The sequence below is a fragment of the Chanodichthys erythropterus genome, chromosome 16 (genome assembly GCF_024489055.1).
Source record: "Chanodichthys erythropterus isolate Z2021 chromosome 16, ASM2448905v1, whole genome shotgun sequence".
NCBI classification, from domain to species: domain Eukaryota; kingdom Metazoa; phylum Chordata; class Actinopteri; order Cypriniformes; family Xenocyprididae; genus Chanodichthys; species Chanodichthys erythropterus.
Window position 1 is genome coordinate 42,643,660 of NC_090236.1, and position 16,925 is coordinate 42,660,584.

At 42.1% G+C, this 16,925-nt stretch overlaps 1 protein-coding gene across 1 annotated transcript; it reads left to right on the top strand.

The window, feature by feature from the left end:
- Positions 1-5,659: 5,659 nt before the first annotated feature.
- Positions 5,660-6,547, top strand: LOC137003853 (paraneoplastic antigen Ma1 homolog). The gene has a single exon (XM_067364109.1). The coding sequence runs from the start codon at positions 5,660-5,662 to the stop codon at positions 6,545-6,547; it is 888 nt and encodes a 295-aa protein (XP_067220210.1).
- Positions 6,548-16,925: the final 10,378 nt, after the last annotated feature.

The following is a 16,925-nucleotide window of genomic DNA, read 5'->3' on the forward strand; positions in this document are numbered from 1 at the left end:
AAATAAAATAAAAATATATATAGGGCTTGGACAATGCAGCCTAAATATTTTCCCCCACAGTAGAGTACATTGTACAGGAAACTTGTACAGTTCATGAATGGCTGATGTCATACACTAAGTAAACAGGTGTCACCCAACTGATACACTATGACATGGGGTATACTACATGTGTACTACATGAAATTTTGGTTACATACCTGTTCTCCAGTCTAAAGGTCCGGATGACAGAGGCGACAGTAAAACGGCTCAAGTTTGGCTGCACTCTCTGTCCAGCCTCACGCATTGTCAACCCATGGTTGATGACATGATCTACGAAGGTTGCTCTGATTTCATTTGAAAGTGTTTGTCTTCTTTGGCCATGAACTCCTCTACCTGCTCTACCCCTACCTCTCACTCTTCCTCCCCCTCTTATTCTCAACCTCCCTCTTCCTCTTCCTCTTCCTCTTCCTCTCTCTGCAATGTCTTCCATTGTTGTTGTAAAAAAAAAGGTTCTCACCTGTGGTCTTTTCATAGTGCTTACATCCTGATTGAAGTGTTAACAATTAACCACTGAGGTGTTTGGCCAGGTGGCACATGTAATTGGCCAATTAGCTCATGTAGTGTCATTTTGAATGGCAGTGTTTTGAAATGGCAAACATGTGACTTTATGTCAGATTGTTGTGTCTTATGCAGAGAACTGTATTTAGTGAATTTAAAAAGTGCTATTTTGAAATGCAAAATGTGTGTAAAACAGAAAAGGTGTTTAGACTTTTGGAGACTTGAGAAGAAGTTTTGCTCTCTGTGTGTCAGTTTAAATAATTGTGCTGTGCATGTCATTTTAGTGTGTTAGCAATTGGAAAAAACTGTAATGTTTTGAGAAAATGAGTGGTTTCAAGAAATGTGTTTTAGCAATTGTGAAATACTGTAAAGTACTGTATGTACTGCAAGTACAGTATTATATTCAATATTATATAGTATTGAATGTCTGTATATACAGTACTTACATACTGCAAACATACAGCAGTCTAAATGCAAATGACTAAAAGGTCAAAGAAAACTCTAAATGAAAAGCATGATACAACACACACACACACACTCACAAACACCACTCTTCCGTTCCGATTAGAACATCAAACAGGTTCTCCCCACTCAGTGACGCACCCACTGAGAATCCTGTTGAAAGTGCCCTAGTAATTGGCGATTCTATTACACGGAACGTGAAAATAGAGACACCAGCCACCATAGTCACATGTTTGCCGGGGGCCAGAGCACCTGACATCAAAGCAAATTTAAAAGTGCTGGCTAATGCTAAACGTAAATATTCTAAAATCATTATCCACGTCAGCACAAATGATGTTCGACTTCGCCAGTCGGAGATCACTAAAATTAACATTAAAGAGGTGTGTGAACTCGCAAATTCAATGTCAGCAAAAGTAATTTGTTCTGGCCCTCTTCCTGTTCGTCGGATAGATGAGATAGTTAGCAGGTTATCATCACTCAATGGCTGGCTGTCTAAGTGGTGTGCGCAGAATAATATAGGTTTCATAGACAATTGGAAAAGCTTTTGGGGCAGACCTGATCTGTTGAAAAGAGATGGTATTCATCCCTCCCGGGATGGTGCTGCTCTTCTATCTAGAAATTTGGCAAATAGTCTTAGAGCTGAAACATGACAAACCAGGGCCCAGATCAGGACGCAGACAAACTGGCTAAACCGACCGTCTGCTAGCCGCCTCACGTCACAGAACTCAAATAATTCACAGCACATAGAAACTCTTTCACCTAGATATTATCACATAGAGACTGTGTCTGTACCTCGAACTAGTAAATACAAAAAACTTCCGAAACCTTTTAAGGGTAAAAATTTAATTGATGTTCAAAAAATGAAAATCACAGATAAATCAGATAAACAAATGATAAAGCTTGGGTTACTGAATATTAGATCTATTTCTTCAAAAGCACTTATTGTAAATGAAATTATCACAGACAATAAACTAGACTTGCTGTGTTTGACAGAAACCTGGCTAAAACCAGACGATTACATTACTTTAAATGAATCTAGTCCTCAAGGTTATGATTATCGACACAATCCTCGACAGAAAGGCAAAGGGGGAGGTGTTGCTGTAATTTATAGTAATATATTCAGAATCACTCAAAAGAATTTAAAATATAATTCTTTTGAAGTGATGGTGCTTTATGTAACATTATGTAAGTTGACATTTGTGCTGGCTACTGTATACAGGCCACCAGGGCACCATACTGACTTTATCAAAGAATTTGCTGATTTCCTATCAGAGTTAGTACTGGCTGCGGATAAAGTCCTTGTTGTTGGTGATTTTAATATCCATGTAGATAATAATAAAGACGCATTTGGATTGGCATTTACAGACATTTTAAACTCTATTGGAGTTAGACAACACGTGTCAGGACCCACTCATTGTCGTAATCATACCCTAGATCTAATACTGTCGCATGGAATTGATATTGATGCTGTTGAAATTCTACAGCAGAGCGATGATATATCAGATCATTATCTATTCTTGTGTATAATACAATTAGCCAAGGCTGCAAAACCACCACCCAGCCATAAATATTGTAGAACCATCACGTCTACCACTAAAGATTGCTTTATAAATAATCTCCCTGAGCAGTTTCATCGCCTTAGTATACCTGACAACTTAGAAGAACTTGATGCTGCAACAGAAACTATTGGCTCTCTCTTTTCCAGCACATTAGATGCAGTCGCTCCTTTACGTCTAAAGAAGATTAAGGAAACTAATCCAACGCCGTGGTATGATGAGCACACTCGGGCTCTAAAACGAGCTGTTAGAAAAGCTGAACGTAGTTGGAAGAAAACAAAACTAGAAGTTTTTCGCCTTTCGTGGAAAGAAAAAATTATTGAGTACAGAACGGCTATAAGAAATGCTAGATCTACTTATTTTTCAAATCTCTTAATAGAAAACGAACATAATCCTAGGTATTTATTTGACACAGTGGCTAAATTAACTAGAAACAGAGATTCAACTGCTGACGTTTCCATAGAGCACAGCAGTAATGACTTTATGAACTTCTTTACTTGCAAGATTGATAATATTAGAGAGACAATTAAAAACATGCAACCGTCTACAGTTTCGCTTCAGACAGTGCACTGTAGTGTCCCTGAGGTAAAACTAGAATCATTCGCCGCTATAGGAGAGGAAGAATTATCTAAACTTATCAAATCATCAAAATCAACAACATGTATGTTAGACCCAATGCCGACTAAACTACTGAAAGAAATGCTTCCAGAGGTCGTAGGTCCACTTCTTGATATAATTAATTCATCCTTAACACTAGGATACGTGCCAAAAACCTTTAAGCAGGCTATTATTAAACCTCTTATTAAAAAACCTCAACTAGATCCGAGAGATTTAGTAAATTACAGGCCAATCTCGAATCTACCTTTTCTGTCAAAGATACTAGAAAAGGCAGTTTCAACACAACTGTGTTCCTTTTTAGAAAAAAATGGAATCTGTGAGGATTTCCAGTCAGGATTTAGACCAAACCATAGTACTGAGACTGCTCTTGTTAGAGTTACAAACAATCTACTCTTATCATCCGATCGTGGCTGTATTTCTCTATTAGTGTTATTAGATCTCAGTGCTGCTTTTGACACTATCGATCACAATATTCTTCTAAAAAGACTTGAAAACTATATTGGCATTCGTGGAATTGTTTTGGCATGGTTCAAATCATACTTATCTGACCGTTATCAGTCTGTAGTAGTTAATGAAGAGATGTCGTATCGATCACAGGTTAAATATGGAGTACCACAAGGCTCAGTACTAGGACCGTTGCTTTTTGTACATGCTGCCCTTAGGAGAGATAATTAGAAAGCATGGTGTTAGTTTTCACTGCTACGCTGACGATACTCAGCTCTATATTTCCTCGCGCCCTGACGAAACCTACAAATTCGTGTAGCCCAGTGGTAAACTCGGGTATTATAGTGTAAGGGAAACTGGGTAGGTTATGATTGATCCCTCTTATTCTCAAAACCCAGTCACATGACTATTAAAATGTAAACGTTTATTTAATTTAAATAAATAATAAGTGACAACTGATTTTCAAATAAGTAAATACTAATTTATTTTACATGATTAAAGGGAGATTAATAATTTGTCATTTTATTTCATGACAGTGATTAAAACTAAAGGTTAAAGTTTATATTATATTGCTAAATAATATTATCAGAGGTTTTATGCAGCTATCCTTTTATTACTTTATCCTTCCTGTGTTTATGTGACTGCTTTTTATTGGTCATTTGAGTATTCACGCTGTATTGTCAGTAGTGTTTGGCTGCATGCACGTAAAAAAAAAAAACGGGGTACACGTGACTGGGTAGAGCGACGCGGATGAGGAAGTGCTGGAAGCGGGTTTTTTTCCTCGCTCGTTTTTTTTGTGCTCGCTCTCTCTCGCTGGACCCGTGGGGAGCACGGGACGCTCGCACGTTTAGAGAGAAGGAAAAATACGCTAAAAAGAGCCATTAAAGTCGACGAAACTGAGAGGGAGGTTCAGAGAAGGGGACCGTGGATGTTTGTGACTGTGAGAAACGAGAGACTGAGCGAGAAACGAGGCCGGCGACTCGTCTGACGGAGCGGACGCCGCGATCGGAGGTAGCCGAGCTAGCTAGCCACGGCGGGCGCATGCGAGGCGGAGTTGTTGGTTCATCGCACAGCACCTGAGTATCCGGACCAGTCTTTTCAACGCTCTCAATGTTTTGTAAGTGTCTGTTCAGTGCACTCAATGTTTTGTGAGACCAAAACAAGCCTGCAACGTTGTTTTTTTTTTCCCTTCTTCTTCGTTTGAATCGGTACCGTGAGTAAACTGGAACATGTAAGCATGTATGTGTGACTGGGCCCAACACTGCATTAGCTAACACTTGTTACAGGACACTTGACACGTTTTTGTAAAGTTCTCTGTGCATTCTCAATATTTAGGAAAGATATAAGGGATTTTATACCTTATTTTGGTATAAAACGTGTGATTTAAAGGGATTAAGGTTATTATTTAATTGTTTGGGATATCTTTTGGTTATTTATTTTTGTACATTTTGTCAGAATTAGGGACTTTTATATTGTGTTTTAGGGGAAGTTTTATATTTCATTTGCTAAATCCTTTTGATTCATTAAACCAGGGTTTTACCCATTTATTTTCTAAACTTAAAACCATCTCTGGGTCTCATTATTGTTAAATATTCCTGTCAAAAGGTTTTACAATTGAGTAGAAACTCATTAGGTGCACCTTCGTGGTATCCACCTGAACTACAACGAACCCAAGCACCCCCATTCTCACGTATGTAACATACAGAGTGGTTGTATGGGTGCTACATAAATAAAATGGAGGCACCGCTGGGATCAATTTAGTTCAAAAGTAGTTTTAAATCAGCTCTAACTTTAGTTGACCCAGAGATTTTAAATATTTTGTTTAAAAAGTAGTTTAGAAGCAAAAGCTGGCTAGCTGTTAACCCACATGTAAAACCATATTAAAGAGTATCTATTGAGAAAACTTTGAAACAGCAAAAGAGTTCTACTAAGCATTTTAAGCCACAAAAACGCAAATTAAGATTTATTGGGGTTAAAATACAACTAAAACTTACCAAATTTAGTTCTGATAAGTGATTCATGTAAGCGCACAACCCATGAGGATGGCTCAGTTGAAGAACTGGTGTGTTGGAGAAGGCATAGACCCGGTGAAAGCCTTGCTGGTTAAAGATGTACCTCCAGAAACTGAAGTTGGTTTCATTGAAGAAACGATGCAGACAATCAAAGTACTCGGGAGAGTCAAAGTGAGAGGAAGGATGTATGACCCACAGTCTCAAAGTTTAACTGTGCTATGTGAGTGCAGGGAGAAGGTGAATACGGCCACTATTCCTCTTGATGTTGTTCCTGAGGGGTCTGCTATGACATGGAGGATCTTTGGACCTTCTGAGCAGGAGGAAGAACCCCAAGCTCAGGCAGCCGGTGATGGCCAAGATGTGCCGCAACAAGATTCCAGTCTTTTTTCCCCACTGCAAGCCTCCACTCCTGAAGCTATCATTCGAGCAGTTGGTGATATCCTGCAAATGACCAGTAAGCCCACACATGGTGACAATAGCCTTTACAGAAGACTGCGCACATTCTCAGGGGTCATGCCCATACCCCTGGGAGAAGAACAGTTGGAAAACTGGGTTGAACAAGCCAGACTTATGATTGAAGAATGTGATCGTCCTGAAAGAGAAAAGAAAATGAGAATAATGGAAAGTGTAAAGGGTCCTGCACTTGAGATCCTCCAAGCTGTCCGTTTCAACAACCCATCTGCAACCTCTAGGGACTACATTGACATTCTTGAGACCACCTTTGGCAACACTGAGAGTGGTGAAGAACTTTACTTTGCTTTCAGAATGATGTGTCAACACCCCAACGAGAAACTCTCTGAGTTCCTGAGACGACTTGAGAGAGTTCTGAATAAAGTTGTTCAAAAGGGTGGACTCCAGCAGCAGACAAAGCACGTCTTGATCAACTCATTAAAGGGGCCATCAGATCTGATCTTATGATATTAAATCTTGGATTGAGAGACCGCAGAGACAGTCCTCCCACTTTTCTTGAGCTGCTGAATGAGATACGCCTGGAGGAGGAGCAGGAAGCTTCACGTCGCAGACTCCATCCATCCAAAGCCGTCTACGCCAAAAGTGCTGCTGTGACCCCTGACACAGAGTTAAAAGAGTTGAAAGCCGAAATACACCAACTCAGAGCACAAGTATGTGAACTCTCTGTCTCCGCCGCCATGTGAAGTCACCGTTCGACGAGCGCTCCGCCTTCAGTCACTCCGGCGGCAGAGAATTTAGAAGACAAGAATGTTCAAGCTTTAAAGAAAGAAGTAGTCAAGCTCCGAAAGCAAGTCTCTGTCATGTCAGTCAAGCCTAAGTACAGTCCGGCTACTGAGACCTGCCCACAAGAGACCCAGTCCAGACCCTGGCAGCAAAGACCTTCTACCGCCAGAGACCCAAGTGATTTTTTCTGCTATCGGTGCGGCGAAGACGGGCATTTTGCAAATAAGTGTGTATCTCCTGAGAACTATCCCAAAGTTATTCAGAAACTGCTGCAAGCTCAAAGAAAGTACAAGCAGAACTACAAATCTGATAACGAAACAAGAACAAAAAACACAAATGCGAGTGTCAAGAGAAGCTCTGTAAATGTACAGACCAACAGTTTGCCCAAGGGACTCGTGGGACCACCCTCCACTGCTCAAGTCAAGATCAATGGTAACCCCTGCACTGCGCTGATGGACAGTGGCTCTCAAGTTACCATCATCTTCGACAGCTGGTATGCCGAACACCTTTCACACATTCAGTTAAACTCTGTGACCAGTTTAGCCATATGGGGCCTAAGTGAGTCAGAGAGCAGTTACCCATACAAAGGTTACATCCAAGTTGAGCTGGAGCTGCCACAAATGTCCAAGTGCTACAAAGTAAAGTCTGTTCCTGTCCTGGCCCTGGTGTGCCCTGATCCACGTTGCTCAGAGTCTATACCTGTCCTGATCGGCACAAACGTTAGGGGGGTTCAGCCTTTTAAGTCCAGAACAAAGACAGAAGACACAGAGAACTTCAACTCAATCAACATCCAAGTTCAAGAGAAAAACCACTTACCTGTTCTTGCAGTGACGTCTACAAAAGACAACAAAGACTTACCGGTGGCTGAAGTTAAGTGGTCTGGTCCTGGTCCTCTCAGCATCCCTCCTGGCACTGAATACGTTGCTATCTGCAAAGTCAAAGAAAAACAAGACATCGGAGACAGCATACTCATCCTTGAACGAGCCCACTCACCTGCTCTTCCGCCAAGTGTACTGGTCCAGCCCACTGTGCTGTTCTCCAAGATGCTAGATCCAAACAACTTCCTGGTGCTTCTGCGTAATGAGTCTCTAAAACAAACTGCCATTCCAGTGGGCACCGTTATCGCTTACCTTCACGTCGCTGACATTGTGACAGATGCACCAAACCCTAAAGTTGAATCTGTTCCAGCTATGGATCCCTCTCTGTTTGATTTCAGTGAGTCCCCCATCAGCAAGGAGTGGAAAGAGAGGCTGAGCAAAAAGCTTGCCAAACACTCCAACGTGTTCTCTGTTGAAGAGTGGGATAACGGTTTGGCTAGAGGGGTAGAGCATCACATCCGTCTGAACGATAACACTCCTTTCAGAGAGCGATCTCGACGTATTGCCCCTGCGGATTTGGATGATCTTCGGCGTCACCTGCAAGGTTTGTTGGCGGCTGCGATCATAAAAGAATCAAGAAGTCCATATGCATCACCCATAGTCCTTGCACGTAAAAAGAATGGTCAACTTCGTATGTGTGTCGACTACCGCACCCTGAACCGCAGAACTATCCCAGATCAGTACACTGTACCACGTATCGACGACGCTCTCGATTGCTTGTCTGGCAGTAAGTGGTTTTCAGTGCTGGATCTGCGCAGCGGCTACTATCAAATCCCAATGGCTGTGGAGGACAAAGAGAAAACTGCCTTCATTTGTCCTCTGGGATTTTTCCAGTTTGAGCGGATGCCGCAGGGGATCACAGGGGCCCCTGCGACATTTCAAAGATTAACGGAAAAGGCAGTCGGGGACATGCACATGCTTGAAGTCATCGTCTATCTTGATGATCTCATTGTTTTCGGCAAGACTTTGGAGGAGCATGAGCAAAGACTACTCAAAGTCATCACTCGTCTTGAAGAAGCTGGACTCAAGTTGTCCCTCGACAAGTGCCAGTTCTGTCGCTCACAAGTCACCTACGTCGGGCACATTGTCTCCGAGCATGGTATCGCCACGGACCCGGACAAAGTTGAAGCAGTGAAGCGGTGGAAGCAGCCAACCGACCTTTCTTCTCTGCAGTCGTTTCTGGGGTTCTGCGGCTACTACCGCAGGTTTATAAAAAACTATTCCATCATCGTTCGACCACTTACAGAACTGTGCAAAGGTTATCCTCCCACCCAAAAGAAGCGAAAGTCTACCTCTGCAGCAGACAAGACCTACTACAAAGTAAATGAGCCTTTTGGTGACCGGTGGGACCAGTCTTGTTCAGAGGCATTCCAAAAGATCATCCACTGCCTCACAAACGCACCGGTGCTGGCATTCGGTGACCCCACCAAGCCTTACATACTTCACATTGATGCCAGTTGTCATGGGCTCGGCGCTGTCCTCAACCAAGAGTACCCCGAGGGCTTGAGACCTGTTGCTTTCGCAAGCCGCAAGCTAAGTGCCTCTGAAAAGAACTATCCAGTACACCAGCTTGAGTTTTTGGCACTTAAATGGGCAGTGGTCGACAAGTTCCACGATTACCTGTATGGAGCACAGTTTACCGTGAGAACCGATAACAACCCCCTCACTTATATCCTCACGACTGCCAAACTCAACGCGACAGGTCACCGCTGGCTCTCAGCACTTGCCACTTACCATTTCACACTGCAGTACAGGCCTGGCATTAGCAACATCGATGCAGATGCCCTGTCACGCAACCCCCTTCCAACTCCAGAAGAAGGCTGGCAAACCGTAACGAATGAAAGTGTTCAAGCTCTGTGTAAGCAGATCAAGTGCTGTGAAACTACAACAGAGTCCACAACTATAGCTGAGTCACTCGGATTGTCACCTGATGGTATACCAGAGTGTTTCGCCTACCCAGTCCGGCTGGATCTTGGTTCTTTGAGTCAGCTCAGTCACAAAGATCTTGTCACCGCTCAAGATGTTGACTCTACTATCGCTCCAGTCAAACAGTCACTTCGTGGTGGTCCATCATTCACCAGCCTCGACAATCCAACTTCAGTCCTGTTGAACAAAGAAGCAAGTAAACTGTTCATTCAAAACAATCTGCTCTACCGAAAGGTTGAGAAAAATGGAATTGAAGTAAAGCAGCTGGTACTGCCCCGAGAGTATGTTCCGATGGTTTTGAGATCTCTGCATGATGAATCTGGTCACCTGGGCATGGACAAGACCATCGAACTTATCAGAAGCCGGTTCTATTGGCCGAAGATGGGAGCTGAGGTTGAGCAGTACATCAAAAACTGCGGCAGATGTATCACTCGAAAAGCCCTTCCCCAGAGAGCTGCTCCCTTAAAGCAGATCACTAGTCAAGGCCCTCTAGATCTCGTTTGTATCGATTTTCTGTCACTTGAGCCAGACTCCCAAGGTTTCGCCAACATCCTTGTAGTGACAGACCACTTTACTCGATACGCCCAAGCTTTTCCCGCCAAAGATCAGAAAGCGACCACCGTGGCCAAGATACTATGTGAGCGCTACTTTGTACACTATGGACTCCCTGCCCACATACACTCAGATCAAGGCCGTGATTTTGAAAGCAACCTGATCCAAGACCTTCTGATGATGTTGGGCATTCGCAAGTCAAGAACATCGCCCTACCACCCCCAGGGAGATCCGCAACCAGAAAGATTCAATCGTACACTCTTGACCATGCTGGGCACACTCGACCCAAAGCAAAAACAAAAATGGAGTCAGAAGATCAGTCAGTTGGTCCATGCCTACAACTGTTCTCAAAATGACGCAACTGGTTATTCGCCTTACCTGCTAATGTTCGGCAGAGAAGCTCGATTACCGGTAGACATCTGTTTTGGTGTGACCGAGGACAACCAAAAGACAAAGTCTTACCATCAGTATGTTGCTAAGCTCAAGAAAGATCTCCAAAGAGCCTACAGTCTTGCCACAGAATCGTCAGACAAGAACCATCAAAGAAATAAAAAAGCACACGACAAGCACGTCAAAGAGCAAGTCCTTGACAAAGGCGACAGGGTGCTGCTGAGAAACTTTGGAGTCACAGGCAAGCACAAATTGAAATGCAAGTGGCGATCCTCACCATATATTGTTGTGGAGAAGCTACCCAACTTACCTGTCTACAAGATCAAGCCAGAGAGAGGTATGGGAGCAGAAAAGACTATTCATCGTAACCACCTGTTACCCATTGGATACCTTGTGAGACTCCCTGTCGACGAAAGTGAAGTGGAGCCACAACAAAGACCTGTGACCAGAGCATTCCAGCAGAAGACAAAAGAACAAGTACAGACAAACAACCACGATGAAGATTTGTCTTCAGAATCAGAATATGACGAAGTATACCTGCCAAGACCCGTTAAGTTCGACTGGGAAAAGTTACTGACACATCCAGAACTGCCCACGAAACAATCCCAGCCAATTGTCCCCGAACCTGAAAGACAAGCTCAAGACCCGGCTGAGATCGAGACAGTGGTCAATGATCTTCCAAACCTGTCTTCCAATGCTGATCCTGAAGTCAACATTCTAGAAGGGGGAGCAGACATCAACCCCTATCCAGACACTCAAGCTGAGATTGAACAAGTTGAGCGTTCAAAAAGAGTCATCCGTCCAGTGGTCAAGCTGAGCTACGATGAACTTGGCAAGCCCTGTGACTACCCTGTGACAGTCTTAAGCCATGGAGTGTTGGTGGGAAGTGGACTCCACGGAGACTCCAGAAGCCGTCAATGTCAAACTCTCTGGTGCCACCCCATGGCGTTGTGTTTCACTTGTTCAAATCTGGCCTCTACCCTTGACTTTAAGACTATTAGAGTCCTCTAAGGTTTAATTTGATGAGGGCATCAAAATTGTCTAGAAGGGGGAGGGTGTAGCCCAGTGGTAAACTCGGGTATTATAGTGTAAGGGAAACTGGGTAGGTTATGATTGATCCCTCTTATTCTCAAAACCCAGTCACATGACTATTAAAATGTAAACGTTTATTTAATTTAAATAAATAATAAGTGACAACTGATTTTCAAATAAGTAAATACTAATTTATTTTACATGATTAAAGGGAGATTAATAATTTGTCATTTTATTTCATGACAGTGATTAAAACTAAAGGTTAAAGTTTATATTATATTGCTAAATAATATTATCAGAGGTTTTATGCAGCTATCCTTTTATTACTTTATCCTTCCTGTGTTTATGTGACTGCTTTTTATTGGTCATTTGAGTATTCACGCTGTATTGTCAGTAGTGTTTGGCTGCATGCACGTAAAAAAAAAAAACGGGGTACACGTGACTGGGTAGAGCGACGCGGATGAGGAAGTGCTGGAAGCGGTTTTTTTTCCTCGCTCGTTTTTTTGTGTGCTCGCTCTCTCTCGCTGGACCCGTGGGGAGCACGGGACGCTCGCACGTTTAGAGAGAAGGAAAAAGACGCTAAAAAGAGCCATTAAAGTCGACGAAACTGACAGGGAGGTTCAGAGAAGGGGACCGTGGATGTTTGTGACTGTGAGAAACGAGAGACTGAGCGAGAAACGAGGCCGGCGACTCGTCTGACGGAGCGGACGCCGCGATCGGAGGTAGCCGAGCTAGCTAGCCACGGCGGGCGCATGCGAGGCGGAGTTGTTGGTTCATCGCACAGCACCTGAGTATCCGGACCGGTCTTTTCAACGCTCTCAATGTTTTGTAAGTGTCTGTTCAGCGCACTCAATGTTTTGTGAGACCAAAACAAGCCTGCAACGTTGCTTTTTTTTTCCCTTCTTCTTCGTTTGAATCGGTACCGTGAGTAAACTGGAACATGTAAGCATGTATGTGTGACTGGGCCCAACACTGCATTAGCTAACACTTGTTACAGGACACTTGACACGTTTTTGTAAAGTTCTCTGTGCATTCTCAATATTTAGGAAAGATATAAGGGAGGAAGATTTTTACACCCCTTATTTTGGTATAAAACGTGTGATTTAAAGGGATTAAGGTTATTATTTAATTGTTTGGGATATCTTTTGGTTATTTATTTTTGTACATTTTGTCAGAATTAGGGACTTTTATATTGTGTTTTAGGGGAAGTTTTATATTTCATTTGCTAAATCCTTTTGATTCATTAAACCAGGGTTTTACCCATTTATTTTCTAAACTTAAAACCATCTCTGGGTCTCATTATTGTTAAATATTCCTGTCAAAAGGTTTTACAATTGAGTAGAAACTCATTAGGTGCACCTTCGTGGTATCCACCTGAACTACAACGAACCCAAGCACCCCCATTCTCACGTATGTAACATACAGAGTGGTTGTATGGGTGCTACATTCACAAAACTAACAGAATGCATAGCTGACATTAAAAACTGGATGACAAGAAATTTCTTCTTATTAAATTCAGAAAAAACTGATATCCTAATCTTTGGACCAAAAACTTCCTCACGAAAAAACCTTGAATACTTGACGGGTGCTCCATTAAACCTTCGTCCTCAGTTAGGAACCTGGGTGTGCTCTTTGATACCAATCTTTCATTTGAAAGTCATGTTTCTAGTATCTGTAAAACCGCATTCTTCCATCTAAAAAATATATCTAAATTACGGCATATGCTCTCAATGACAAATGCGGAACAGTTGGTTCATGCATTCATGACCTCAAGACTAGATTATTGTAACGCTCTACTGGGTGGTTGTTCTGCTCGGCTTTTAAACAAACTACAGTTGGTCCAAAATGCGGCAGCTAGAGTTCTTACTAGAACCAGAAAGTATGACCATATTAGCCCAGTTCTGTCAACATTACATTGGCTCCCTATTAAACATCGTATAGATTTTAAAATCTTGCTACTTACTTATAAAGCTCTAAATGGTTTAGCTCCCCAGTACCTAAGTGAGCTCTTAATGCATTATAGTCCTTCACGTTTATTGCGATCTCAGAATTCAGGCCAGTTGGTAATACCCAGAATATCAAAATCAACTGAAGGCGGCAGATCCTTTTCCTATTTAGCACCTAAACTCTGGAACAATCTTCCTAGCATTGTTCGGGAAGCAGACACACTCTGTCAGTTTAAATCTAGACTAAAAACACATCTCTTTGCTTGTGCATACACATAACACATTATCAATACATTAACATTTTTCAAATCCGTTAAAGGATTGTTACGCTGCAATATTTAGGTCGGCCGGAACCGAGAACATTTCCTATAACACTAGATATACCTGTACATCAGAATAAGAATGGCATCTACGCTAATATCTGTCTCTCTGCTTATCCTGAGGTTTGCCGGGTGCTGGATTCAGGCCGTATCCAGATCAGATGGAGAACCAGTGTCTGGACCTGACTACAACGTAGCCCAGGAGACAAAGGGCCTACAGACCCAGTTCTGGCTGCATCTATAATTCAGATTTTTAATCCCCGTATCCGCTTACATATATTTATATATAATCTATTTTTAATCTCTATAATAAAAATGTATAATTCAGATTTTGATCTCCATATCCATTTACATATATTATATATATCTTCCAAGGGGTTTTTTCCCTCCTAGGACTTTTTTCCCAGTGCTAGCACGCTGGGTTTTTCTCCTAGGGGTTTTTTTCCACCCCTGGGAGTCAGCCGACATTGGCTTACAGTTTTTTCCAATTGCTAACACACAATTTTTCAAACTAGTCTGGTTTTATCAAAACATTTAACACAATTCACAAAACCACACACCCAAACTGCAAAATACCTCATATATCCTGCAAAATGAAGCACTGCAACCGAAACTACACATAACATTATCAAAATCAAACTTTTGCATGAAATGGCACACACTTCATTCATATTACCAGATTTTTGCCTAACCACCTACACACTGTTGGGCATAATGAAAAGCACCCCCATCTTTAGTATGCTTTGCCATAATACTAAAATATGTATCAGATTGTTCACATGCACAGAAATATTTGCAGATACACACACATGCTGTTGCAACATTTTTATTTTTTTTCCTTCACTACAGTAAACAAGTCAGTACAACATAAGCACAGCAGATATATTTACATGGGACTGAACAAAAATATTCTTACAAAAAAAGTAAACTGAAAAACAACATTTCTGAAAAAAAAATATATTACAGTAAAAAAAACCACAAAAAAAAAAAAGGCAAGAAAAATAATTAGGCAGCATCTTGCCGCACAGCCGGGTCTGGCCACAACGCCTCGTCAACATCACAGGCAATATCTTCCCTTGCCAGACATTGAGGGAAGAAGCGCCTTGAGTGCCTTATCCATCCCTGAATTGCACCCACATCAATCTCATCACATGCCTCTTCCATGGCCTGCACAAGAGGCATGCGCACAAAGGGCTGCCGGTCGTATACCTTCCACCGCCATGCCGAAAAGAATTCTTCTATGGGGTTCAGAAATGGTGAGTATGGTGGGAGGTATTGCACGAGAAATGTTGGGTGGTCAGCAAACCAGTTTTGGACTGGGGCTGCACGATGAAAGCTCACGTTGTCCCATACTACAACGTACCGGTTTCTTTGATGGTCTGCATCATTCATACGCTCTGGTGGTATGAGAATGTTGTGAAGTCTGTCCAGAAATGTGAGAATATGGGCTGTGTTGTATGGTCCAAGTTTGGCATGACGGTGGAGGACACCATGCATATTGGAGATGGCAGCGCACATTGTGATGTTCCCACCATGTTGGCCAGGAACATCTATAATGGCTCTGTGGCCAATGAGGTTTCTCCCTCTTCTTCTGATCTTTGCTAGGTTGAACCCAGCCTCATCTATAAAGATGAACTCATGTGGGATTGCATGAGCATCCATTTCCAGTACTCCCTGAAAACAAAGAACAAAAATCACTCAATATGGTGTTATCCAGTACACTGGGAAACAATGTTGTGTGTAGTGTACTGCAGTCAATATAGTACTTACATCCACATATGCTCGTCTGAACTCTTTGTTTCTTTGAGAGTTTCTCTCAAACGGCACCTTATAAAGTTGTTTCATTCTGATTTGGTTTCGCTTGAGAATGCGAGCCAATGTGGACAGACTAACTCGTTGAATGTTGTTGAATAAGGTGTTGTCTTGGATGATGTGGCTTTGAATTTCTCATTTGGCCCCTTCCTCCACCATGGTGTCGTCTCTCAGTCCTTTAGAAAAAATAAAATAAAAATATATATAGGGCTTGGACAATGCAGCCTAAATATTTTCCCCCACAGTAGAGTACATTGTACAGGAAACTTGTACAGTTCATGAATGGCTGATGTCATACACTAAGTAAACAGGTGTCACCCAACTGATACACTATGACATGGGGTATACTACATGTGTACTACATGAAATTTTGGTTACATACCGGTTCTCCAGTCTAAAGGTCCGGATGACAGAGGCGACAGTAAAACGGCTCAAGTTTGGCTGCACTCTCTGTCCAGCCTCACGCATTGTCAACCCATGGTTGATGACATGATCTACTAAGGTTGCTCTGATTTCATTTGAAAGTGTTTGTCTTCTTTGGCCATGAACTCCTCTACCTGCTCTACCCCTACCTCTCACTCTTCCTCCCCCTCTTATTCTAAACCTCCCTCTTCCTCTTCCTCTTCCTCTCTCTGCAATGTCTTCCATTGTTGTTGTAAAAAAAAAAGGTTCTCACCTGTGGTCTTTTCATAGTGCTTACATCCTGATTGAAGTGTTAACAATTAACCACTGAGGTGTTTGGCCAGGTGGCACATGTAATTGGCCAATTAGCTCATGTAGTGTCATTTTGAATGGCAGTGTTTTGAAATGGCAAACATGTGACTTTATGTCAGATTGTTGTGTCTTATGCAGAGAACTGTATTTAGTGAATTTAAAAAGTGCTATTTTGAAATGCAAAATGTGTGTAAAACAGAAAAGGTGTTTAGACTTTTGGAGACTTGAGAAGAGGTTTTGCTCTCTGTGTGTCAGTTTAAATAATTGTGCTGTGCATGTCATTTTAGTGTGTTAGCAATTGGAAAAAACTGTAATGTAGCACCATCTTGTATATGTTACATATTACCACGCTTGGTTGTACAGCTTATTTTTAACCACTTCCCTTTTTCTGTGCTTCTAATATGTAAAGCTGCTTTGAACAATTACCAATTGTAAAAGCGCTATATAAATAAATTTGACTTGACTTGACTTGACACACACACACAAACACACACACACACACAAAACAAAGTTCAGAGTCAGTGAGAGATTC

Coding starts and splice junctions, on each gene's coding strand:
- LOC137003853 (XM_067364109.1), top strand. CDS start 5,660: ATGGCTCAGTTGAAGAACTGGTGTGTTGGAGAAGGCATAGACCCGGTG.